Genomic DNA, 26,053 nt, shown 5'->3' on the forward strand with positions numbered 1-26,053 from the left:
CAGAGAAACAACAAGCATATATGGCCTTGCTCACAGAGTTGTGCTACTCATACACATTTCTTTATTTTAAAGGCTACTTAGACATCTTCAGTGATGAGTCCTTGTACAGCCTTCAAGACAACATGAGCAAGATCAGGGTTCCAACACAGGTCATCTGGGGAAAAGATGACAAAGTAAGTATACTTTTCATTTATGTGCACCCCACGTCTCCAAATGTTTTGGGCATGAAAAATATGGTGATGATCCCACAACATGCTATCACATGTCCTTTTGAACATCCAAAACTTTCACAAAACCTCTTACTCTGTGAGCTTCCTCTTTTGCAGCATTTCCAAGTGAACATACACCAGTGCAGCTGCACATTTGCTTTGGTATCCATAGGACGCCACTTAAAAATCCCTCCTCGCTTGTGTGCTCATGTTGCTTTGGGGTATGCATGTTTCTGGTCTGCATGTTTTGCTGCCTCTAGTGGTCGATTTGATATTACTTTATTTCCAGCATATTTCCCTGTAGATTGAAACTGCAGGTTTTTATGCCAGACATGAAGTGATGTAACATTGAATCAAACACTAGAGGAAGCAAAACATGTGCAGAACAGAAACACTTCCCCCCCCAGGCAAGAGCACCCCACTAACAAGGAAAATGAGAATGTGGAAACACCCATTGTCTTTGCATACAGGGAGTGGTGCATCACAACAAAACTAACTTATCCTGAATGACATGTTTCAATTTAATTTATTAATTATGTGATACAGAACTAGTGTCAGTGGTCGGCAACGTGGGGCAGATGCCAAATCTTGAGAGCCTCCAAGGGGCCCAGCTGCTGTGAAATAATTGTGTTTCTTTTATTAAACAAAAAGTCCAGTGGCATTTTAAAGTCTAACAGCAGCCATTTGCCATTGCAAGCTGCAGTAAAGGGCAAAGATTTAGGTTTCAGATTGCAGCAGACTAGAAGCCATAAAAGCAAGAGGTAATAAAAAATTAAATTCCATATCAACAAGTCACACCAAATCTTGAGCCCCACACTTCCCAATAAGATTTCCCAGTCTGTTCTTCCTTCACATCTCTATGGAGATGAAAGGCTTTGCTGCTACTCCATATTTCAGGGTCTAAGAGGTACCATTGGGAACAGTAATATAAAGACTAATTTGCTTACGATGGTCCATTCATGAGTCAGTCAGATCCATACCTTAGTTACATCTAGGCTGGACTACTGCAATGAGCTCTGCTTGGAGCTACCCTTGAAGAGAGTATTTTATTTAGGACTGCATTTGGTTAAATCTACTAGCAGTCCTGAGCTGTGGTTTTAAATTTTGGTTTTTAATCTGTTTTGTGTATTTCATCCATTGTAAGCTGCATTGAGCTCCATGAGGAAGAAAGATGGCTAATGATTGTTTTAAATATATACATAATAAGTAACAACCAACTGTGACAGAATGCATTTTTAAGAAGGTTGGAAGTACTGTACAAACAGCTGAAGGACTGTGAAGGGTTAATCCTTCACAGAAACAGAGAGCCTTGAGTGACAGGCTGCTCCAAGCAATCTGATTGGTTAGCATTCGTTGAGCAGAGAAAGATTTCTGAACTGGATGCTGAGGAGGATTGAGTCTGATTTCAGCCCTAGCTGAGAAGAGTCGAATACTGACAGTTTCGGAATTCAGCCCTGACTGAGAGCAGTTTGACATGGACAGGTGAACTGGGGAAAAGTTGGCAAGGAAGTTTGGGAAGTAGGCGAAGACTCCCATTTGGGCCAAGGAAAGGGGATAGATCTTCTAAAGACAGAAGAAAATTCCTTACCCAGTCAAACAGAGAGTTAGCTCTGAAGAATGGAGAGATTCCTGGTCTGGTGTGGTTAGAAACTGCCCTTAGAGACCTTAAGAGTCAGTTAAAAACTCAAGACAAGTACTAGTGTTTCAAGAGATGGGGTTTGGGTACTGGAAAGAGTATACCAGCCTTCTGGTAAGAGTGTCCCAGCCTTCTGGAAACCAAAAGAGTCAGAATACTCAAAGAAAGTGTAATGGAGTGTTTGGGAAAACACTGGAACAAAACTCTCTCAACATAAAGATTGTAATTAACTCTGAATAGCTTAAGAAACACTCATTAGCCTGAAACATAAGAACTAAAGTTTTTACCTCAGAAATTTCATTCCCTAACTGCAAATCTAAAACAAAAGTTCATGGCCTCACAATTACGCTGGCAAGAAGATTGCCAAAATCGGATACAATCAGACAACTGGACAGAAATATGGTCTTCACCTAGTTTATCCTCTAAGATTTTCAGTATTAAACTAAACACCTTCAAAATACTGAATCGCTGGCATTTTACACAGCACGCCTTAACAGAATCAACCCAAAATACAATAAATACTGTTGGAAGGACTGTGGCCAAATAGGTGATTTCCTACATTGCTGGTGGACGTGCCCTTCCATTCAACAATTCTGGACTCAAATCTTTGCACAAATCACCATCATAACGAGACACAACCTACCTGCACTTCCTGAGACAGCTCTTTTGGATGTACCCCCGGACTCCTGTAAAGGAAACACAGTAAGAACATGAATTTCGACTCTCCTAGCAGTTGCCAGAATAATAATTGCACAGAAACGGAAGTATAAGAGTATCCCTACCTTATCCAGCTGGCAAAACAAGTTATGGGAACATTTTGTTTATGGAAAAATAACATTTCTTCAAACACACTGGAACGCTAAAGCATTCCAAGTAGTATGGTTCCCAGTGGTTCAATACCTTGCAGAGGGAGAAGTAATTCCTAAAAACAAATATTACCAAGAATTGTTGTATTTCTAAGAGTTAGAAACAGGTTATTTTAGAGTTATTGGTAGTTCAAGTTTATGCCACAGGTATGCTGTTGCCAATCTTGTCATGTTGTTTTCATGTGAAGCTTATTGTTGTAACAGGTTATATTTTATGGTTCTGATAAATAATTTTTCTTTAAAAAAATCACTCCCTGATTTCACCTGACATTTCCCCTCTATGTTAAATAAAATATTTTGCTATTTTTGAATTTCAAAACACCTTGAGTACCATTTAAGTTGTTTAAGTTAAAGCGAGCTCCCGATCCTTCACTCAGGTTCGTGGGCTGAGCAAAAAGCCAAAATATTGTAGTTTGACAGGGTGGGACAGCCAGAGTTCTTCAGGAAAGAATAAAACACATTACTAGGGTGGCTCAGTTAGACAGGGAAAGAAAGATGGAGGGAAAATCTTGCCTCTGAGGGAGGGAAGTGGATGGGGACATCATACCAACTTTATCATAAAGAGTAGTGGAAGTTATTTCACAGTTGTAAATTTCTTATGACTCTGTGTTATGAATCAGAATGGGAGTGATGAGGGAACAAAAAGCTGTTTTTTCTAAGTGTCTTGGATTGTTTATGTGAAATTTTAAACATACTGCACTTGACAAACTGTGGGACCCATCTGATTTAGGAAGCATGGGCTATTTTTCCATGTTAATTGTACAGGGTAGCAATATACTAAATCACTTTTCTGTTGAAAGCCAAGCATTGACACCATGGCTGCATCTACAGGGTGATGGTTTTCTTTTTAAAAAATAATTAATTAAAATTTTATTAAACTAAAACAATCACAGAAAGAGATGGAATAAACAAAAGCATGTCAAGTACATATATTGTGGGGAAATGTACCTATTACATACTGTCCACATAACGCTGGCTTAACTTGGATTATTGTGGGGTTTTAATTAATTAATTAATTCATTCATTCATTTTATTTATACCCCGCCCTCCCCGCGAACAGGCTCAGGGCGGTTCACATTGGGCACAAAGTGCATACAATTTACAAGTTTACATAATACAAGTACAAGTTTAAAACAGACTAAAATCAGTTCTACGGATGCATAAGTAAACTCCAACATCTTGCCTAGCAGGGGGAAGGCTGGGGGAATGGAAGATGTTGTCCAATTCCCCCCAGGGGTCTCTCTCTATAATGGCGCAGTGATGTTAGTGGCTGTGATGTAATTGGCCGTGGCAGCTCCTACTCATAAGCCTGGCGGAAGAGCTCTGTCTTGCAGGCCCTGCGGAACTGCACCAAGTCCCGCAGGGCCCTAATCTCCTCCGGGAGCTCATTCCACCAGGTAGGAGCCGCCACTGAGAAAGACCTGGCCCTTGTTGCCACAAGCTTGGCCTCCTTAGGGCCCGGGTTCATCAGTCGGTATTGTGATCCCGACCGAAGTGCTCTTTGGGGAATATATGGGGAAATGCGGTCCCTCAGGTATTTTTATTCTGTTGTAAGCCACCCTTAGCTCTGCTTGCAGGGAAGGCGGCCTAAAAGTCTAAACAATAAACAAATAATAAATAAAATAAACCATAAAAATACAAATATCAGCATTGAGTGATCACAATTCTGCTTCTAAGCAAGCAAGCAAGCAAAATGTATGATTTCTGAGCAAATTGAAATGGAAAAGGGTGTTGAAAGGGTAGAGCCAAAGGGGAGGGGCCAAACAGATGAGGGTGTAGTAGTTAGAGGGGAAAGGGGTCTATACGAAAGGGGAAAGGGGACCCAGGGTGCACAAAAACCAGGAACTGGTCTTGATCAGATGTGTAGCACAAAGAACAGGTATAAAATACATAAAATGCGATGTATTTTGTGAGAGTCTTCTTGTCCTAATGAAAATCTGATGTAGGCCTGTCCTCCTTTCCACCCTTTAAACCCTTGTTCTAGTTCTTAAAAGGTGAGAACTTGGACTGTGAAGTGCTCTCTCCTTTTTGCCTTCTCTGCAGCCTCTTTATTATTTAAAGAATTTAAGAACTTCTTTCCCGATGCAGTTTTTTAAAAACAAACATCATACATGAATATGCTATATTTCAATTCTTTGTTCTACAGGTGGTGGATGTATCCGGGGCAGAAGTTTTAGCCAAAGGAATTCATCATGCCCAGGTGCATCTGCTGGAGAAATGTGGACACTTCCAACCACTTGATTCCCCCAAGAAAACTTCTCAGCTCCTCTTGGACTTCCATACTTCTTACATGAAGAATTAAAAAATGGCATAAACTAAGAACAAAAAACAGCTAGGGTATTTAATGTGACTTCAGACAAGATATTTTTTCCCTTTAATAGCTCTGTAGATGTCTATAATGATTTGTTGAGATAACATCTCAGTCACACTTGGCAAAAGAAAGCATCTAGCTTTTACTGCAACATATAATCATATTTGGCTAAGAACATATGTACATATATGGAACTAGGAATAAGGCCCATTGTGGAAATAAATACAATGGGTGCTAGAAAGAGGCTCTGAGAGAGTGCCAAGGCCGTGGGCACTCAGAATCAATTTGCCATGGTGACCTCAGCAGGGTATAAGGACACAGAGTCCACCATTGTCTCCAGGGGAATGGATCAATGCCATCTGGAGAGCAGTTGTAATTCTGAGTGATCTCCAACCCTCAGCTGGATTTTGGCAACAGTGGTTCCCCGTGAGGGAATGGCTGGTTTCAGTCTACCTTTATCTGTCTGTCAGTCTTCAGGTTTACATGCCCTCCCCCACAGCCTCTGCCTAGGGAAAGAGCAGTCTTTCCCTGCAGTGGGAACCAAAGCAGCTGACATCATTCTCCTCTCCCCGGTATGATCTGCACAACAACCCTGTGAGGTATGTTAAGGTTGAAAGTCTGTGAATGGTCCATAATCCCCCAGGCAGCTTTTATAACATGAACCTGGGACCTGCACACCATCCTCTGAAGCGCTCTCAGGTACATATCTGTGGCAGTAATGGGGTGACTGCTGGCACCTTTTCCTATCATTTTTTGCCTTGTAGTATTCTGCTTGTGGTGTGATCTGTATTTTTTGTGGTGTGGCATGATTGTGTTATTGGATTTGTTTCTTTTGAAGGGGAAGTGATGTGTTGTGAGTGAGGACATATTTTACCTCAGAATACAGCATGTCCCATATGCAACTGACAGTTCCATCTGTCTCGTGGGGGGGAGGGGTTTGCGGTGCGGAATGGAGTGAAGTCCAGTCACCTTCCATATGCAAATGACCTTAAAACGCTGGCCCAATCAGAGAAGAGTGGCCTAGGCTGCAGTGGGTGGGAGAGAACTCAGGCAACACAGCCAGGGGATAGAGGCACCTTGTAATTGACACATCACAAAGCCAACTGATTTTGGAGTGTATAGAACGTTATGGGACCACTACTCAATTATATATAAGGAGAGATTAGCACAACTGGAAAGGGGGGGAGAGGGGTGCAATTTAATTAAAACCTGAGAAAGGCGGTATGAGATTGTAAGTCTGGGAGCCACTTAGGTGACAGACAGGGACTTTTCACGATTGGGATAGGGCATTAAGGCTTGCATATGTTAATGGTGCTATTGTATAAAAACTGTATGTAACCACAGAATCTTTGAACTCCTTACCTGGGTCTTTTGACTCAGGTTGAGCTTCCCTGTTGCACAACAGATGGTAAAAGATTTTTTAAAAACATCTCCACTCTTGACTTTGCCTGATTTCTTTGTGGGGCACATCTTTTGTACCCAACATTACAATCACTTCCCCTTCCTCTCCCCATAACAGACACCCTGTGAGGTAGGTGGGGCTGAGAGAGTTTTGAGAGAACTGTGACTGACCCAAAATCACCCAGCTGACTTCATGTGAAGGAGGAGTGGGGAATCAAACCCCGTTCTCCAGATTAGAGTCTGCCGCTCTTAACCACTACACCAAGCTGGCTCCAAGTTTATTGAAGTTAATGGGTACAGAAGGATGAAGCTCTGCTTAGTAACTACTGTGAAAGCAGTATCAGGAAAATAATGAGTATGATACCTGATCAAGGATGAAAGGAAGGTATTTCAATGTATGGTTACTGCTTAATGGCTAACAAATTATAATATACCTGTTACATATGTATTCATTAAATTGATATATCATTGCCATTATTGAAATTAGAAAAAATGTTTAAAAGGGCTTGGATCCAGTAGAACATTTCCACTGACTGAAAATTTCAGAACATAAAGAAGAGCTCTACTGAATCAGACCAGTCATCCATGTAGTCCAGCATCCTGTCTCACACAGTGGCCAACCAGTTCCTCTGGAGGGCCAACAACAGGGCATAGAGGCCAAAGCCTTTCCCAGATGCTGCCTCCTGGCTCTGGGATTCAGAAATTTACTATGGCAGGAAAGGAGAGGCCAGGAAGCCATGCTCCAGGGACAGAAATCCTTTCATCTGCAGAACAACTTTGCTGGATCCAAGCCATGGCATACACATACATTTAGAGTGAGTTATCTAAGAATATATATGAGGAAAGTTGCCTTGCAGTTGCTTTATTTTATAAGAAAGCAGTTAGGTAAAGAGTGTGAGCTTGATTAGGTGGACCAGTTAGGGGATGTGAAGACTGACTGTAGTATTCATATGCTTTCAAGAAAGTAACTCATATGATAATTGTGGATTAAAGATCAGTTTCCGCAATATCAGAGCTCCTTGCCTTAGAATCTGCATCAGTAAGCAATCAAATATGCTGTCTTGTATTTTGTAAATTGTCTCTGCAAAACCGTGTGGATGCTTTATATGTCTTGAAGTTGGTTAATAATGACGTTTTTGTGTTCATAAATGTTAATAAAGGGGAAATGGATGTAAAGATTCTTCAATAGTCTTATTATTGTGCTGTACTGGAGATGAATCTAAGATTGTTGTCACCCTTGGCCAAGAAAGTAATAATCAGGTATTGGAAATATAAATAGAAGTCTGTGGCTTCTTAACTGCAAACCCTTATCTGGATTATCTTGGCCAAGGGCTGTTGGCAACATCAGACACAGGTTTTGGAAGTCTGATTTTCAGGACTGATTGAGATTTCAGGGTCATCAGCTATCCCATAATGCTATTAAATTTAGCATTCATGTAAATAGGGAGTTGCCCAAAAAGACCAACACAATCACATTTAACTTTGGAAGGGGTAACTTTTCTCAAATGAGGGGCTTGTGAAGAAGAAACTGAAAGATAAAGGGGGTCAAATCCCTTCGGGAAGCTGGGAGACTATTTACAATCCTGGAAGCTGGCAGCTCCATTGTTCCCTATGGTGCACCTCCCCCCTACAGAGGACTACCAGATTGGCAGCCATTTTAAGATAAACTGCTGCCTCTGCCTGGCAGCCATTTCGTTACAATAAGAGTGACTCAGTACATGCTGTAATGCACATTGGAGCAAAAAATCCCAACTATAAATATACATTGATGGGGTCTGAACTGGCAGTAACCAACCAAGACAGAGATCTTGGAGTCATGGTTGATAACTCACTGAAGATGTGCAACTGCAATTTTAAAAAGGCAAATACTATCCTGGGGATTATGAGAAAGGGGACTGGAAACAAATCAGCCAGTATCAGATATTCTTGGATGAAGCTAAAGTCCTGGATCCCTTCCAGTCCCGTTTTTGCCCTGCCCACGGGACAGAGACGGTGTTGGTTGCCCTGGTAGATGATCTCTGGAGACATCGGGATCGAGGTGTATCGGCGTTGCTGATACTTCTTGATCTGTCAGCAGTGTTTGATATGGTTGACCATGATGTGTTAACGCATTGCCTCGCCGATGTAGGGATAAGGGGAGAGTTATCCCAACGGCACCCACTGGAATGTGGTATGCCACAAGGAGCAATTCTCTCCCCCATGCTTGTTAAAATCTATATGTGCCCCCTTGCCCAGATTATCCGGAGATTTGGGCTGGGATGTCAACAGTATGTGGATGACACCCAGCTCTATCTAGTGATGGACGACCACCCGGACACGGCCTCAGATGATCTGGACAGGGCGTTACAGGCAGTGACTGGATGGTTACGACAAAGCCGACTGAAGTTCTAAGATGGACCTGCACCTGAGTCATGGGGGATTGAGTCAGGGAATCAGGCTCCCAACCTTTGATGGGGCTCCATTGGTGCCAACATCGAGGGTGAAGAGTCTAGGGGTGTTCCTGGATGCCTCCCTCTCTATGGAGGCCCAGGTCACCACCACTGCCAGGTCTGCCTTTTTCTACCTGAGACAGATTAGGCAGTTGGCCCCTTATCTCACCCCCCATGACCTGGCTACATTGGATTATTGTAACTCTGTCTACATGGGGCTACCTTTGATTCAGCTCCAGAAGTTGCAGCTGGTGCAGAACGCGGCAGCATGGGTACCGATGGCAACGCCTGTGTGGGCTCACCCAGTGCTGCGTGAACTGCACTGGCTGCCCATTGAATACTGGATTCATTTCAAGGCGTTGGTGCTTACCTTTGAAGCCCTATATGGCGGGGGCCAGCATACCTTCGGGACCGCCTCTCCCCATCTGAGCCCCGTAGAGTACTGAGGTCTACCAACCAACATCTTTTGGTAGTTCCCGGCCCCAGGGACGTCTGGCTTGCCTCAACTAGGGCAAAGGTCTTTTCGCCCCTGGCCCCCACCTGGTGGAATGAACTCCCGTATGAGATCAGGGCCCTGCCAGATTTATTACAATTCTGCAGGGCCTGCAAGATGGAGCTCTTCCACCAGGCTTTTGATTGAGGCAGCAGACATCCCTCCCCCCCCTCCTGTGGCCTGGACCTGAATTAGGGTTGCCAAGTCTATCTTCGCCGGGAGCGGGGGATTCCTGGCCGGTGTCTTGTGCGCGTGTGCCACACGCACGTCACCCAGAAGTGATGGGAGGATGCCAGGCACGCTGGGGGCGGAGCGACGGCCATACATAGAGTTTTCCCTTGTATGGCCATGGCCCCGCCCCCAGCGTGCCCGGCATGCCCACGTCACTTCCGGGTGATGCGCACGTCGGGGTGGAGTTCCCCCCAGGGCCCGATCCGGCGCCGCCGGGGAACGGGCCTCTGGGGAGGGGTTTTCCCCGCCCCCCGGGGGGACTTGGGATCCCTAACCTGAATAGTCATACAAGACTACTACCCCTGAGACATCTAGCTAAACTACACACCGCACTTTATGAAAATGTTGTTATATGGCTTTAATCTGTTTTAATTGTTTTTAACTGTATTGTGTCCTGTACTTAGATGGTTTTGTGTTGTTTTATGATGCCAAATGGCCTCGTTAGCTGCTCTGAGCCTGCTTCAGCCGGAAGGGCAGGGTACAAATTAAATAATAAATAAATAATATCATAATACCCCTGTATAAATGTATGGTGTCCACAGTTGGGTTTATGAACTGTTCTGTTACATCTGAAGAAGTCATACACCTTACCAATCTAAGAAAACCTTTTGAGCTTGGATCTACAGCATATCACAGAACTGGATAATGAAACAGTGATGGAAATAATAAATCTATGGTATGGCCTTATTTGGAGTATTTGGACAGGTCTGGTCACCATACCTCAAAAAAGATATAACATTGGAAAAGGTGGAGAAAAGGGCAACTAAAATGAGTAAGGGGGTGGAACACCTTCCCTATGAAGAAAGGTTAAAGAGGTTGGGGCTCTTTAGCTTGGAGAAACGATGACTGAGAGGTGACTTGACAGAGGTTCACAAAACTATGCATGAGACAGAGAAGGTCGAGAAAGAAGTACTTTTCTTCCTTTCTCACAATACAAGAACTCGTGGGCACTCCATGAAATTAGTGAGCAGTAGGCTTAAACCAGATAAAACGAAGTACTTCTCCCAAAGAGAATTCACTGCTGCAGGAAGTGGTGGAGGCTACAAGCACAGACAGCTTCAAGAGGGGACTGGATAAACATATGAAGAGAAGTGAGAAGAGATTGGATTTCTACCCTGCCCTTCACTTGAAGTCTCAGAGCAGTTTACAAACTCCTTTCCCCTCCCCACAACAGGCACCCTGTGAGGTAGGTAGGACTGAGAGAGCTCTGACAGTAACTGCTCTTTTTCAAGAACAGCTCTTATCAGAACTATGGCTTGTCCAAAGTCATCCAGCAGCTGCGAGTGGAGGAGTGGGGAATCAAACCTGGTTCTCCCAGATTAGAGTCCGTGCACTTAACCACTACACCAAACACAGGTCCATCACTGGCTATTAGCCACAAGATTATAGATAGAACACTATGTCTGGGGCAGTGATGCTCTGTATGATTGGGGAGCAACAGTGGGAGGGTCTCTGGAGTTCTGGCCCTGCTGGTGGACCTCCTGATGGCGCCTGGTTTTGGCCACTGTGAGACAGAGCGTTGGACTGGATGGGTCATTGGCCTGATCCAACATTGGCTTCTCTTATATTCTTATTCTATGCATTTCCTGGTTTCTTTTAAGATTTTTCAGTACACCTGCTTGTGGTAAACGTTAAATATGTAAATAGTAGATGGGAGGCAATAATCTGGCACTCAGTGCTCAATGCCATCATACATTAAACATTTTATGAATTCTCTGTGGGGTTTTGTAACTGCTTGTGTGGTGAGAATCTCTCTCTCTCTCTCTCTCTCTCTCTCTCTCTCTCTCTCTTCAAAGCGTTGTGCACTCTCACACTCTCTCTCTCTCTCTCTCTCTCTCTCTTCAAAGCGTTCTGCAGTCTCAGACTCAAACCCAGCAGCTGGATCCTGCAGAAATGTTCAGCTAAAGGAAAGAGGGGGGCAGTGATTTTCACCAGTCTCCCCCTTCACTGATGTATACCCAGGGGTCGTTTCGTAGAAAAAGAGCTAGGGGAACTCATTAGCATAACTCAGCATATGCCACACCCCCTGACATCACCGGAAGTGTGTCATAAGGCCACACACCCCGCCCCCAACAGTCCCGGCTGCCGCCGCCGGCCTTGCAGCTCCACTGCTGAGCCCCATGAGGGGCACGGCGGTGAGCCTGCAAGGCCGGCGGGAGTGCAAGGAAGCCCCACGAAGGCCCTCCCTGGCCCCAGGCAGGCAGGGGTGGGGAGAGGCAGGGAGGAAGCAACTTACCCTCCCTCTTCTCCTGCCTCCTCCTGGCTGAATGAGGGCCGGAAGCAGGGCGGCCGGAAGCAGGGGGCGGGGCTTCGTCATGTGCCCCACCCCCATACCTCACCAGGGGGAACTGCGATCCCACGCGATCCCCCCCGAAATGACCTCTGTATATACCTCTGACTTCCCCCACACTGTTTCTGGGAGTCTGCTGTCCACCAGAAACTTCATTTCAGGGGGTGTTTTGGGATGCAGCAGGAGGAAGAAAGTAGAGAAAATAATCTCTGCTGTCAGAAATCCCTTACGCCATCAGAAGTGATCCATGGGATCCAAGCTCAGGACCAGGAACTCCAGAGTCTAATGTCCAAACTTCAGCCATATGGCAGCAGCAAGTACCCTGTACGAACTCAATCCAGAAGTGCCACAGGGGCACCATATGCACTGAGACCTTGAGGCAGGGGAGGAGGGGTTCCTCCCCCCCATACCATTTCCCAACATTAGGACTTCCAGGTCTCCAGGATTGGAGGGAGACCTTCCACTGGCAGCCCTTTTCTCCTGCCACCACTCTCTTCCAGCGAGGGGAAATTGCTGTTGTCAGCAACATGGTGACATCAGTTCTAGCATGACACAGAAGTAACATCACTGTGTAGGGCAGATAGTCTAGCATTCACCCCAAACTCTATGGTTAGCTCATAGAGTTTTGGGCAAAAGCTAGAGTGTTGCCCCTACATGATGGCTTCAACTTTCAGGTCACACCAAGTGGCATCATTGCATCACTGGAGGGGCCTTCCCCTCACAAACTGAAATTACCCTTGAGCAAATAAATCCCCCTGAGGCTGTTTGAGTTCAGGAAAATGGACAAGGAGGAAGGTAAGAGGCTCTCCTTCACCGTGCCATTGTCCCAATCTTAACTGTAACACAGCATGCTTTCGAATTGAGTTCCCACAGGGAAATTACAGTTGGTGTCATGCTGCAAGACCCTGTGGTGACCATGTGGTATATGTGATGTGTAGTTTGGCCCTTTATCTGAGTGATATCAGAGAAAGGCTGCTGGTCAAAAATTCGGTGCTCTAAAATGGCTAATAGATGGAACTACAGTCCAACTGGAAAATCCAGTGAACAAGTAGATAAGCTACCTGATGGTGCCAATGAGATAAGGCTGATTATAAAGAATCACACTTGAAACCAGCCCTAGGCTGGTGACAAAGAATCACACTTGGAAGATTTATGATGGGATTCAGACCCAGGTATGCAAATTCAATATTTTTGTCTTAGCTACACTATTTTTCATTTTGCTTGCAATGTCATTTTCTGCCACTAGATGGCTGCAACAGATCTTCTTCCCAAGCCTCTACCACCCTGGCTTTTATCAGAAATCTAGCATTCATCTCTTTCAGCCCACTTTTCTAGAGTGGGTTTTAGGTTCAAACCAAGCTTTTTCTTCCTGTCCACCATAATCTGAATGGTACAACACACACACACACACAAATCCTACTGACCTCCACTTTTATATGATTGTTTTGTTTCCATTTGATCTCGTGAACTTGGGGGGGGGGAGGGGGAGGATCAGTGAAGACCCCCATTCGGGCCAGAAAAATGGATAGATCTTCTAGTTAGAGAAGTGATTCCCTGCCCAGTTGATAAGAGAGACAGTTCAAAGATGGGAGTGATTCCTGGTGTGTTTAGAGAAGGAATTTGGGTACTTGGTGGTAGTGTATCCCTGTCAAGGTCAGTTCCCCTGGGGAAAATGGATGCTATTGAGGGGAGACTCTATGGTATTATACCCCACTGAGATCCTTCCCCTCCACAAACCCTGCCCTCCATAGGCTCCACCCCCAAAATCTCCAGGTATTTCACAGAATCATAGAGATGAAAGGGGCCATACAGACCATCTAGTCCAACCCCCTGCCCAATGCAGGACCAGCCTAAAGCACCTCTGACAAATATCCGCCCAGCCTCTTCTTGAAAGCTGTCAGTGAAGGGGAACTAACCACCTCTCTAGGCAGCTGATTCCACCTTTGAACCACTCTGACCAGGAAAAAGTTTTTCCTAATATCCATCCAATACCTTTCTGCATGTAATTTAAACCCAATGCTTCGGGTCCTATCCTCTGCTGCCAGCTGGAACAGCTCCTTGCCTTCCTCCAAATGATAGCCTTTCAAATATTTAAAGAATTTCCCAACCCAGAGCTGGCAACCCTACATGGATTCTATTTAAGCTACCGCTACTGTCCTAAATGAACAATTCGTCTAACTCATTCCCAGGACTCTCTTCCCTCCAGTTGCGCAAATGACAAATCCCAGCTTTTATTGGACACTAGAGGGCGTGAGTGACTCCGGGCTCTGAACTGTTTATGATGGCCTCCTTCCCCCCCAATAGCTGACTCGGGAGCTGCCATGGGGTGGTGGTGGTGGATAAGCGCGTTGATTGGCTGGTGTGGTCTGGGGAAGTTCTGCCCAGCTGTTTCCTTTTGCCCCGGTCCCCGTGTAGTTCCGGAGGTCAACGTTTTACATCTGTGAGTACAGCGCGTGTTGCCGCCGTCTCGTGCAATTGTCAGTCGCTAGCCGTGTGGCTGCCAGAGGCAGGTTGCGAACTTGCATGACGAAAGAACCTCTCTTTGGCCTGGCCAGGAGGGTTTAATCGCTCCCCATCTTCATCCTTAGGTTAGTTGTGCGCGTGTCTTGGAAAGAAACGCGCGTTCAGAAGAAACGATAAGGGAAGAAAGGCGAAGCTGCTCTTGTTATTTTGTGTCTTTCCAATTGTCTCTTCTCTGCGCCCCCCCCCAATTCTCTCTTTCATGGGGGGGGGTTGTTAGCTTTGCCCGTATTTTTCTTTCTTTCTGTGTTTTCCACAACCCTCAGGTCTGCAGAAATGTACTTCAAGACTTAGCCGACCTATGAACACACTTGGGTGGATTTCGGCAAGCCGTTTGATCCCTTTTAAAACACTGGGATTAAATTTACCATGAGCCTCTTAGTTATGGGTGGATTGTTGTGTGGGCAGTTTTAGCGTGTGTATTTACCCTGCGTGTACAGTTCCAGTGTGTGTGTGAACTGACCACTTGATCTTTAGGGCTTGCGTTCACGTGTCCTGAGGTTGTATGCGGGGGAAAATACACATGTTGCCTCTGCTGGCAGAGCATGGTGACTGGTTGATCCTGTTTGGTCTCGTGGTTAATATTTCTGATTTGCAAAAGAGACCAAACGCTAGGCAGAACTGTTCGCCGTCTTCCTCTCTTGTCGGACATCCGGGTCTTTCCCAGCTCTACCTCTGTTACCCCAGTAAGGAGCTTCCAGCCTTCTTTGCAACTGTTATCTGTGGCTGAGTTCTACTACCAAGTCTGTAGAGTGAGAAAACATACATACTGTTTGACTGGTTGGTGAGTGGATTTGTTGATATATTGGTGTTGGATATGTCTGAGAGAATAATTTCACACAAAGGGATCATGTGAACAAGCTTGTGCATGCTAGAATGTATTCCAGAACATTCTGCAATGCACAGTATATCCACAATTGATTTGCAGCAGAAAAGCCAGTGAAGGAAGAGTTCCCTGAATAGATGTAGGTGGCCTGAAAGACCTTATGGTTGTAGCCAGATAATAATCAGACCTGTATCCCTCCTAGAGATGTAAAATTTCCGGAAATTTTGAAGCTCCGGAAAAAACCCAGTTTTCCCCCCAATTTTTTTCGGGGGGAAACGGAAATTTTCGGAAAAATTGAAAAAAATGCTACCTTAGCATTTCTTTTGTCTTTTCTAGATTGAAAGTCATTCTGTTACTTTAGGAACATAAAATATGACTATGAACATTTTTACTTGGCATGAAATTATCACAACTAGCATATTAAAAATATAGTGTATCCAAACAATTATTACAAACAGAATACCCACCCACATTCAAAAACAAAACTGAAACCTTTTTATTTTCTTGTGACAATAGCACCTCCTAAAGGAAGAAATGCATCTTGTTCTTGTATTCGAGAGTTCAGTTTGTAACCTAGGACTTGCTTGTCCTCAGTGCACAGAAATTAGATCAATCTGATACCATACAGGGCTCTTTTTGTAGAAAAAGCCCAGCAGGAACTCATTAGCATATTGGGCCACACCCCTGACAGCACAGCTCATTAGCACATTAGGCCGCACCCCCATGTTACCAGAAGTGTGGTTATCCAGCCACACCCACCTTTTGCTTGTTGTTCTGTTTACCTTGTTTGTTGTCAAAACCTAGGGCTTTTTTGTAGCAGGAACTCTTTTGCATGTTAGGCCACACACCCCTAATGTAGCCAATCCTAATGAGTTTCTGCTGTTGGGTGTGGCCTATCATGCTAATGAGTTCCTGCTGGGCGTGGCCAACTTGGGAGCCAGCCGGAACTCCGTTCCTGTGCGTTCTATATATATATATAAAATAATTGAACACCTTGCCTTAAAATATTTTATTCATCATATTAAAATAAAATGTTCCATAATCAATTTTTTCCCTTTAATTTTCTTTTTTCAATTTTTTCAATTTTTTGGAAAAAAACAAAAAAGGCTTCAGGAAAAAAACGGAAAAAAACCAATGGGTTTTTTTCCGAATTTTTCCGTTTTTTCCCCGGGCCTTCACATCTCTAATCCCTCCCTCCACACTTAGAAGAATGATCAGTGTGAGGAGGTGGAAACAAATTCTTGTCTAAAGGCTGTCCTTTTATCTCTTTAAAACTAGTAACTGAAATAAAATATTGCCCACCTTAATCAAAGTGGATCAGCTCCATACCAGAAATAAAAATCTTTCTATTAAATATATCACATTTAAAAAAAAATAAAAAAATCTCTGTCTCTGTTTTGTTTAACATCCCCTCCTTTCTATCACATTTGCCACTCTAGTAGTGTGGTTTTCAAACTGTATTTGAGGAAAGCCAGGACTTCCTTTGATGCTAATCAGAGGTTCTTTAGTGAGAAGATTAGTGGGCATGATCAAGCTTCACTGAAATACAACAAAGTGGTTTCCATTGCAGTGTGCTGCTGCTGGGCAAGAAACATTTATGTTCTTGGTTATTTAGTCTTTGCAGTTGTCACACTTCAAACTATCAGGCCTGCCAGCATTCTGATTAATAGAACATCAGCCTAATATATGTATTTATTTACATTTTAAATTTCTGAATCATCCCATCTCTGAGCACCCAGGGCTCTGAGTGATTTACAACAGGTTACAAACATCATCATGACATTATTAAAAGCAGTATTAAAACCTTAAAACCATCAATCAATCCCAGTATGGTAGTCTCCAGATGGCATCCATAATCTATATATCTAATAGCCAAGTTGCCCCCTCCGTGCAGATACTTAAATCAGCACGGAGGGGGCAGCTGGGGGGCCGGGGGAGGTTTGTGCACACGTGGGCCAGTCCCCACGTGTGCACAAAAATACAAAAAGTTTTTTAAAATTTCGGGGGGCTGGCGGGCGACGGGGGGGAGGAAGCCGGGCCTCGCCGCCGCCGCCTCCCCGGAGCCGGCTGGCCGGTTGGATCTTCTCCTCCTCAAAGTGGTTTACAATCACCTTCCCTTCCTCTCTCCATAACAGACACCCTGTGAAGTAGGTGGGGCTGAGAGAGCTCTGAGAGAACTGGGACTGGCCCAAGGTCACCCAGCAGGCCTCATAGGTCTCAAAAGTGGCTTACAATCGCCTTCCCTTCCTCTCTCCACAACAGAGAGCCGGCAGGCAGGTGGGGGGACACCGGCCTCGCCGCCGCCGCGGGGAGATGGGGGGGATGGAGGAGACGGAGCTCTTCTCCCCCCCTCCCCCGCGAGTATCGCGGGCCCCCCTCTTGTTTAATCTAAAACCCACTCTGGACTGCTCTTCCATCTCACAGGCAGGTTAAGGAGGAGGCTGAAGCAGGTCAGATGGAAGAAAAGAGAAGGGCGCCAGTTGTGGTGGAAAACCATTGCTGTCCTCAACCAAAAGCCTGGCAGAGCATCCCTGCCTTATAGGCCCTGCGGAATTGTATTCGATCCTGCAGTGCCCTGGTGGTGGTTGGCAGAGAGTTCCATCAGGTCGAAGGCAGGGCGAGGAGAGCTGGATATATCTGGGGCCAGGGATCACCAGATTTCTCTACCATGTGCTGGTGTTCTGTGCAAGGCATGAGGAGGTGGATGAATTATTGTGGAAGGGGTTCCTTGAAGGCAGAAAATATGGGGAAAAAAACCCCATTAAATATCACCCTGGCAGCTCTACAGTATTAATGAGGTTGCCAAGATGTAGTCCCGAGAGGATGTATGTCTTTTTGCTCACAGCTTTTGCAGTAGCTGTTGATACTGCTGCTCATCTCCTGCCCTGATCTGTTTACCCATCTCCCCTCCCTCCTGTGGTGGGGCAAAAGGAGATGTTACGGAAGCAAAGTAAAGTTTGATTTTGTCATGTTCCAGACTAGAGGATGAGGGAAGGAGTCAGTGGGCTTAGAAGGGTGTAACTGTGTTTAGGATTGCACCATTAGGCCTATAACATGCTTTAAAAATGGTTAAATAAATTGAACCAAACATGCCAATTTGGGGATAGAGGTCAGTCCTATGTTCCATCCACTGGTGAGCATTCTTCAGGAGCACCTATTGCTCTGGTCACAGTACTGGTTGTTGTATATGAGGTCACAGTCTGCATGGGAGTTAAGCATACTTGCAGTTTTTTTTAATTTTTAAAATATTTTTAATTGCAACCCTCCCAAACAGAAAGGAATTATATATTTATAAAATGCCACATGTTCACATTTTGATAAGGTTGTAAGGTCCTTGATCTGTTGGGTTACTGGAGGTGGCCTTTACTACCCCTGTTTTGTTGTAATGTAAGTCTTAGTAATAGTTAAGGGCATAGAGTGTCCATTTTCACTGACCCATCGGTTAGCCTGCAGGAGACAGACAAATAGTTTAAAAGTACAGAGGCATCCTTCAAAAGCAATGAACAATCTTAATTCAAAGTTTATATAATTCTTCCCCAAAAGAGTGAATAACTGGACAGGCCCAAAGCATATGCTTAAGAGATGTGTGTTGTAAGTTACAATGCCAGAAATTAGATGCTTTCATCCTGTACTAAAAAGGTATTTTGCTGAATAAGTTGCTGCTGGAGGTCCATACAAAAACCAGTTATAAAATCTAGAACCATATCCCAATGCTTTGGCAAAACAGGTTGATTTAGCTCCTTATTCCATTCATTACTGAGACTTTGCATATCATATTTAAGTATACTTGCAGATACTAATTTCAGTGAGCATGCACTCACTCAGTTTTCTGATGGATTGTGGCTTATGTGACTGTTCCCTAAGCAGGATAATTTTATTGATGGCAACGGCAAAAAATATATATTTTAAGTGACTATATGCTAAAGGAAGGGCAGGTTTAGGGAGGTCCAAAAGACTTTTGAATACATGCAAGGTTACTTTTAAAAAAGTTTTATTTTAAGCATTTATGTGACTTTCTTTTTCCTTTGTTCCTTATGACCGGTATACTTTGGCCTCACTGAGAGAGACTCCCTTACTACTTCCCCCCTTTATATCTGTGTGTAAATAATGTGGCAGTTAAGGGTGTATTTCATGCATCTGGTTTTTAAAGTGCTTTTATTGGCTCTTATTTCATGCAAGCAGATAATATTTCACTGTAATAAGAATTTATGATTATGATTGCAGGTGATAAGTTACAATGGGCTGCTTGCTCCCCCCTTTTTTAGGGTTTTGCTTACTAGTATGATTGAATCTGGAGATGGCAAGGGCTCCAAGCCTTCTTCCTACGAAAGAATAGTTCTTAAGAATGCTTCTGAATACTACTATCTGAAGATCCATTTGTAAGTTCAAACTCCCTGTCTTTCTTGGTTCCCCTCCACTGCTGAAGGAATTTTGTACAGCATGTTTCTTTTATGGTAGCTGGGACATTCTAACAAGATTCAATACAAATATAATTTTCAGGGAGTTCGAAGAAGTGGGCATTAGCCTGAATGCTTTTGAGTTCAAACAACTTATTATCTCCGCTCTGAAACAGCTGCATGGCGAGGTACGTGGCTATTGGCTTTGGATGACAATTTGACTGTCCTAAGAACTTTGCATTTCTTGAATTATTTACACAAACTGGACATAATAACATAAGAAGAGCCCTGCTGGATCTGACCAATCCTCCATTTAGGCCAGCATCCTGTTACACTCATGGCCAACCAGTTCCTGTGGAGGGCCAACAACAGGGCATAGAGGCCAAAGCCTCCTGGCTCTGGGATTCATAGGCCTAGCACCTCTGCATGTGGAGGTTCCCCTCAATCACCATGGCTAGTAGCCATTGATAGACCTATCCTCCATGAATCTATCTAATCCCCTTTTAAAGCTGTTTATTCCTGTGGCCATCACAATATCCTCCGACAGCAAATTCCACATTTTAATCATTCTGTGTGTAAAGAAGTATTTACTTTTGTCTGTCCTGAACCTACTACCCATCAGCTTCATTGGATGCCCTTGAGTTCTAATATTTCGGGAGTGGGAGTGTATAGGCACCCCATATTTTTCTGTAGTTGGCTTGTTTCTTTTATTTTTATGAATAGCAGGAGCCTTCCAGATGTGGTAGGACTCAGAACAGTGGGGTGAAGAGTCTCTCGTTTATGTTTAATTGGATCTTCTGCACAGAAGACTTGCAGCAGTCCTGCAAAGGCATGTGCCATTAATTCTGGCCATTGAAGCCCCAGGGGGAGGAGAGAGTGAAAGCAAAAGCATGCGAATGCATCTGCCATAGTCCAGTGATGCACTTTCCTTCATCTTGGCATTCCTAGTTGCACCTGTCAGTTTAAAGGGTTGGGCCTGTGCAGTGATGGCAAGAGAAACACATGGACAGATCAAGGTGGGGCTAGCTCAGGCCATTTAGGCACACAGGCAGGCCAGTTCACAGGAAAGAAATGCCGGTCCCTCTCCAGTAAGCTTATGAACAAAAGAGAAGCCATGTTGGATCAGGCCAATGGCCCTTCGAGTCCAACACTCTCATGTCACACAGTGGCCAAAACCCAGTTGCCACCAGAAGGTCCCACCAGCCTGATAACAAAAGTGCTGCTCTCTCTCTCTGTGCTTATACAAGACCTTTAAGGGAAAAAAGGGAAGACAATTGAGCTCACCAGGGAAGTTTTCTCTTTACTTTTGTGCTAGGTGACTAAAAGGGTTGCTTAAAGAAAAATGTCATTGTTCCTTAGGTTGGTGCTGCCCTGCCTGTGGATGTGTTGTCGTATGAAGAAAAAAACTTGTTTGCCATACTTCGAGTCCCGATCACGTAAGATGCTACTCAAAATACACCATCTGGAAAGGGCAGAAACAGATTATGTTTCTTACTGGGCTAAAGTAGGGAAGATGATCTTTTACATTATTAGTTAAGATGCCATAAGCTTGATTGAGGTGCCACTGGGGTATATGAGTCCACCCTGTGGTGGTTTAGGTGTATGGCTGCTCGTTTGGAGCTTATTGGCATGCTGGTTGTAAGAGGTGAGAATTGGGAGGGGGAGTTCAGGTGACAAGTTTTACATTAACTATGTTAACAAGCAACTACAGTCCCTAGACACCTTTCAGACATCCAGCAACCAAAACCTTGGATGATCCCAGTGCTCTGAAAGAGATATTTGGAAAAATAAATTGTATCAGATCAGTGTTAGTGGTGCAGCCCCCAAAACTAAGCTTGTTGAATTGGTTCTGGCCTACTGTGTTGAAGCCTATTGGACTCTTCCTAAATTTGGGGCTTTGAATCTTGCCTTTTAGGGACTCAAATGTTTACTGCATGTGTGAGACCACCAAGCCCTTAGTTTGCCATCCTTCATAATTATTTAATTCATTTATATCCTGCCTTTCTCCCCAGTGGGCAGCTTTTATTGTTCTCTTCTTCTCCATTAATATCCCCACAACAACCCCATGAGGTAGGTTAGGCAGAGAGTGTGACTGACCCAAGGTCACCCAGCAAGCTTCCATGGCAGAACGATGATTTAAACCTGGGTCTCCCAGATCCTAGCCTGGCACTCTCAAAGTACTACACTGTGCTGGCTTTTCATATACTTCTTATACTTTATATAATAACCTTCTTTGCTTTGCATGAACTTTTATTTATCTATGCAATTCTCTTGTTTACTCAGTGGCCTGGTAAAGCTGTGGAGTGCATTGACTCTGCTCGATACCTACCAGAACAGAAAGTGTGCTTTTAGGGTCATACAGGTAAGACTTAAACTATGCAGTGACCAGATCCAAGAGCCATTTAAAAACATTGATGTTTTACCTGGTTGTTTCAGTGGTTGTTTGATATTTGCTTGTGGAGTGCATGGATGTATGGCAGTTAAGTGTACCCAATTAATGCTGCTTACATTAAGGAAAGGCTGAAATTCAGTTTGACCTTTACAAGTTTTGACTTTCTTATGTTGTTGTAGCCCCCAACCCCTGAAACGATTAATAACATCTTAAGTATTGTTACCCAGAATTTTTCTTCATGCTGCTTGTTTAATTATGATTTTGTGGCTTCAGTACATAAGAAGAGCCCTATTGGACTAGTAGTACATCTAGTCCAGCATCCCGTCTGACACAGTGGCCAGCCAGTACTTTTGGCCAGCCAACGACAGGGCATAGAGGCCAAGGCCTTCCCCTGATGTTGCCTCCTGGTTCCGGGATTCAGAGACTTAGTTCAGGAGATAATAGTTGTTCCCCTGAGCTTTTCAAATTGTTGAAATCAGTGTGCTGTACAGAGTCATGGTCGGTTTTTTAACATATTTATTACGTTTTTTATCCTGCCCTTCCTCCAAAGAGCTCATGGCAGCATACGTCGGTCTCCTTTCTTCCCTCACAACAACCCTGTGAGATAGATTAGGCTAAGAGTGACTGGCCCCTAGTCACCCAAAGATTTTCCACAGCACAGTGGGGATTTCTGACATCTACGCCAACACTATACATCAAACTAATTGGGAGAAAAGTAGTACCTCTGTGTGTTTTGAAGAGGTGACCTTTCCTTTTTGAAGAGGCAACCTTGTTACTTCTGTTATAATCGCTCCTAACTGTTGGGTTCTGTGTGGACTATTTTATTGTTTATGGAGCTCAATTCAGATCTCACAAACAAAACCAGAATGTGATATACACAAATCTGGTTAAATGTCAGGCTTGTGTGCTCCCTCCTTTCTATTCTTTGAACTGAGATTGAAGATAGAATACTTATATGAACAAAAATGTACTTTACTGAGTCAGTGTGTGGATCAAATAACCACCAGAGGGTTTCTTAGCAGTGGCACATCAGTTAAAAAAGAACAAAAACTTTGGAGGTTTCATTGAATGTGACACCAGCCACAAAGAAGACAGAACCGTATTCCCCTTTGGCAGTGTAGGAACAGAATAGTGGTAAAGACACCAGGGAGAAAATATTTTAAAAGGAGTTATGATGATTCCCCCAGGATCCCTTTATCCCCTGCTTGGCAGGGCAGCCCCTTTTCTTTCTTTGTTTTTCAGTCTGTCCCACCCAGTTGTTTAAATGTATGTGGGATATATGCTGACCCAGTCCAGGGATCTGTTGTTGTTGTTCAGTCGCACAGTCGACAAAAGTCCTTCTTTTGTAGATATCAGGGTTTGGTCTTAGAATGTGAATAGGCAACAGGAATGAGTTAATTTTGTATAAATATAAACAAAAGATAGTTTGTCACAAACACATAGCTGTAGAGACAGGTCTTTAAACTTGGAGACAGATTTCCTGGCAGTTTCTGCTTAGATTCACAAGCATAAGCTTTTTTGTCTCAAAGACACTTAAATTGGTGAAGGCTGGAATATTCACCCAAGGTCCAGTATCCCTTCTTAACCACTTAATAGGGATCACACACACCCCCCTTTAGTAGAGCTATTTCCCTTAGGCTTGAATGGGGATCCTTCTTGATCCTCTCACTCCCTTAACCTAACTTCCTAGTCAGCTTTCATTTCTTAACTCCCACACCTCACTTTCTCAAGAGTAGCGTTCCGTTTGAATCCTATCCCTCAGGGTTCTCAAACCGGGTTAAAGCATTAACCATATGCTGTCTGTCACAGGAACATTTTGTCAGTTCCACTCTGTATATTCCTTTCTGCTTCTCCTCCAGTGCACTTGGGGTTAAAGTGACATCTGTCTGTGCTACATCTGATTCAAAAAAAGTGGAGGGGCCATGAAATACCAATTGGCATCATTGTGGTTGGGGAACACATGGAATATGAAGTTGTAGAAGATTGAAAACTAAGTTTTATCAGCATTTGCCCCGTCTTCTTAGGGTCTGATTCTACTGTCTGGTAAAGGCAAAGTGCTTGCATTGGAACATCATGAAAATTGGATTTGTTGAATGCTTCCATTTTCAATCTTGTTGCATCTTGCGCGGGGAGAAACAATGGAATTTGTGAGTCTGACAACTAACCCAGTTTATGCTCATCACGTAAACTCTGGTTTGAGTATGATACGGATTGGGCCTGGATGCATTCAGGCAAACTATTTTCCCCCTTTTATTTTCTTGGTCTTGCTCTGAATACAACTTAGTATGTTAGCAGGTCACCAGCAACTGATTTTAGTTCCTGCTGCTTCGCCAACAAGAAAAAAGGCACTTTGTTTCCTTTCTCCCCATCACAGCCGTTGAAATGACTCCTGCCACTTAGCTCTTGTGGCACTCGCTCCTAGGCTAACAGTGCAGAGTTACACTGGACTTAGAAAGGTGCAACTCTGCTTGGGATTGCACCCTAAGTTTGGTCTCCAAGAAAATGAGTACTCTTCCCATTCATTTGGTTCACGTTGCCCAGATTTTTCTGTATGTAGAAGACACTGATGTGGCTGTTAAGAATTTCGCTTTTATAGTATTGTGTGTTTTGTTTTCCCCTCTTCCCAGACCTCTCCATTTCTTCTAGCGTTAGCTGGGAACAGCAGAGAGCTGGTGCTGGATTGAATACACAGGAAACGCAGCTGACGGGATTTGCAGAACGCCAAGCAGTCCAAGATGCTGGCTGCCCTGTTGAAGTGTAGAATCTTTGAGGCAAGCTTCCATGGAATATTCCCAACAAAAACAAAACTTACCGTGCTACTCCTCACACAGCCCTCTGTTCTGCGATTCTATGTCCAAGTAGGAGACAAGGCTGAGTTAACGAAGACTTTTACACAGCAAGATGTTGACACCTTTTCTGATTTAACGGGAGACACAAACCGATTACACCTGGATGAAGAATATGCAAAGGGGACAAGGTTTGGAAGACCAGTGGTCCATGGCGTTCTGATCAATGGACTGATCTCTGCTCTCCTGGGTACTAAAATGCCTGGCCATGGTTGTATCTTCCTGTCTCAGGAAATTAATTTCCCAGCTCCTCTGTACATTGGAGAAGAGGTCTTGGCAGCAGCGGAAGTGAAGAGACTGAAGAGCGGGCTTGCCAGTATTTCAGTGTCCTGTACAGTTGCCACAAGTGGCAAGACGGTTATGGAGGGGATGGTTAAGGCTACGGTGCCAGAAGATCAGAACTCCAAGTCCTGACTACGTACTCTGTAGCAGGAGTCGAGAATAACTTGCATTTAATTGTTCTTCAGGACAAAACATACTGCCAATTTTATGCCAGTATGGCTTAAGACTGAAGGAATCCACATGGCAAAAAGAACGATAAATGCATCCTATACTTACCTAGTTGTAATTACATTATTGTGTGGGGTCTTAACCCATGTCATAAAAGGTTTTGAAGTCCAGAATTAACGGATGTTTAAATTTGTCGGAACTCAGAAGAGTTACCAGTAAAATGTTTTGGCATGGCCCTCTGGTTTAAAAGCCCACCTTGAGAAGGTCACCCCTTTGTTTAGTCAGTGTCCTTTGGTGAGATAGAGTTGGATCCCAAATAGCGTTTGGGCTGGTGGTGCAAGGACATCCGTTTCCCTTCCTCCCACAGGAGTCTGAAATGTCCGCAGAGATCCTGTTCCCGGGACAGAGACCATCCCCCAAGAACAGGATTTTGGAAAGCATTGTGGGCTGCCACAGAAGGGAGGATGTGGGAAAATCGTCTTGTGCGAGTGGAAGTCCTTGCGCCTGCGGAAACACTAATCGGCATCCAGGCCATAGGATGCAAGTGACGGGAGTCTGCAATTCGAGTAGAAAAGAAGAGTGTAAAGTGCTTCGTTTCAGGAGGGTGGCCCTGTTGGTCTGCAGTCGAACAGCTGGATTCGAATCCAGCAGCACCTTAGAGACCCACAAGGTTTGCCAAGGTTTTAAATGGCTTAAAACTGGCTTAAAACTGGGCTAATTTACAATCTACTGATAATTACAGTAGATCAGATCAGT

General features: G+C 44.2%; 2 protein-coding genes across 3 annotated transcripts in view; both read left to right on the plus strand.

The window, feature by feature from the left end:
* The window catches only part of LOC107119593 (monoacylglycerol lipase ABHD6-like), a 42,019-nt gene extending 37,006 nt beyond the window's left edge, over window positions 1–5,013 (plus strand). The window contains exons 8-9 of the mRNA XM_015422111.1: window positions 73–173; window positions 4,858–5,013. Coding sequence (XP_015277597.1) covers window positions 73–173; window positions 4,858–5,013 — 257 coding nt within the window. The remainder of the gene's footprint in view (window positions 1–72; window positions 174–4,857) is intronic.
* A 9,251-nt stretch (window positions 5,014–14,264) lies between these two features.
* On the plus strand, window positions 14,265–25,561 carry RPP14 (ribonuclease P/MRP 14kDa subunit). 2 transcript variants are annotated; one of them, XM_015422132.1, is made up of 6 exons: window positions 14,265–14,306; window positions 19,478–19,591; window positions 19,713–19,797; window positions 20,969–21,045; window positions 21,893–21,971; window positions 24,629–25,561. In XM_015422132.1, exons 2-6 carry the CDS (start codon window positions 19,494–19,496, stop codon window positions 24,683–24,685), a joined length of 396 nt encoding a protein of 131 aa, XP_015277618.1. In that variant the 5' UTR covers window positions 14,265–14,306; window positions 19,478–19,493; the 3' UTR covers window positions 24,686–25,561. The 2 variants fall into 2 exon arrangements, with proteins under 2 accessions (XP_015277618.1, XP_015277617.1); XM_015422131.1 differs by lacking the exon at window positions 14,265–14,306 and adding an exon at window positions 14,396–14,454.
* Window positions 25,562–26,053: the final 492 nt, after the last annotated feature.

The sequence above is a fragment of the Gekko japonicus genome, unplaced genomic scaffold (genome assembly GCF_001447785.1).
Source record: "Gekko japonicus isolate JY-2015 unplaced genomic scaffold, Gekko_japonicus_V1.1 scaffold292, whole genome shotgun sequence".
NCBI lineage: Eukaryota > Metazoa > Chordata > Lepidosauria > Squamata > Gekkonidae > Gekko > Gekko japonicus.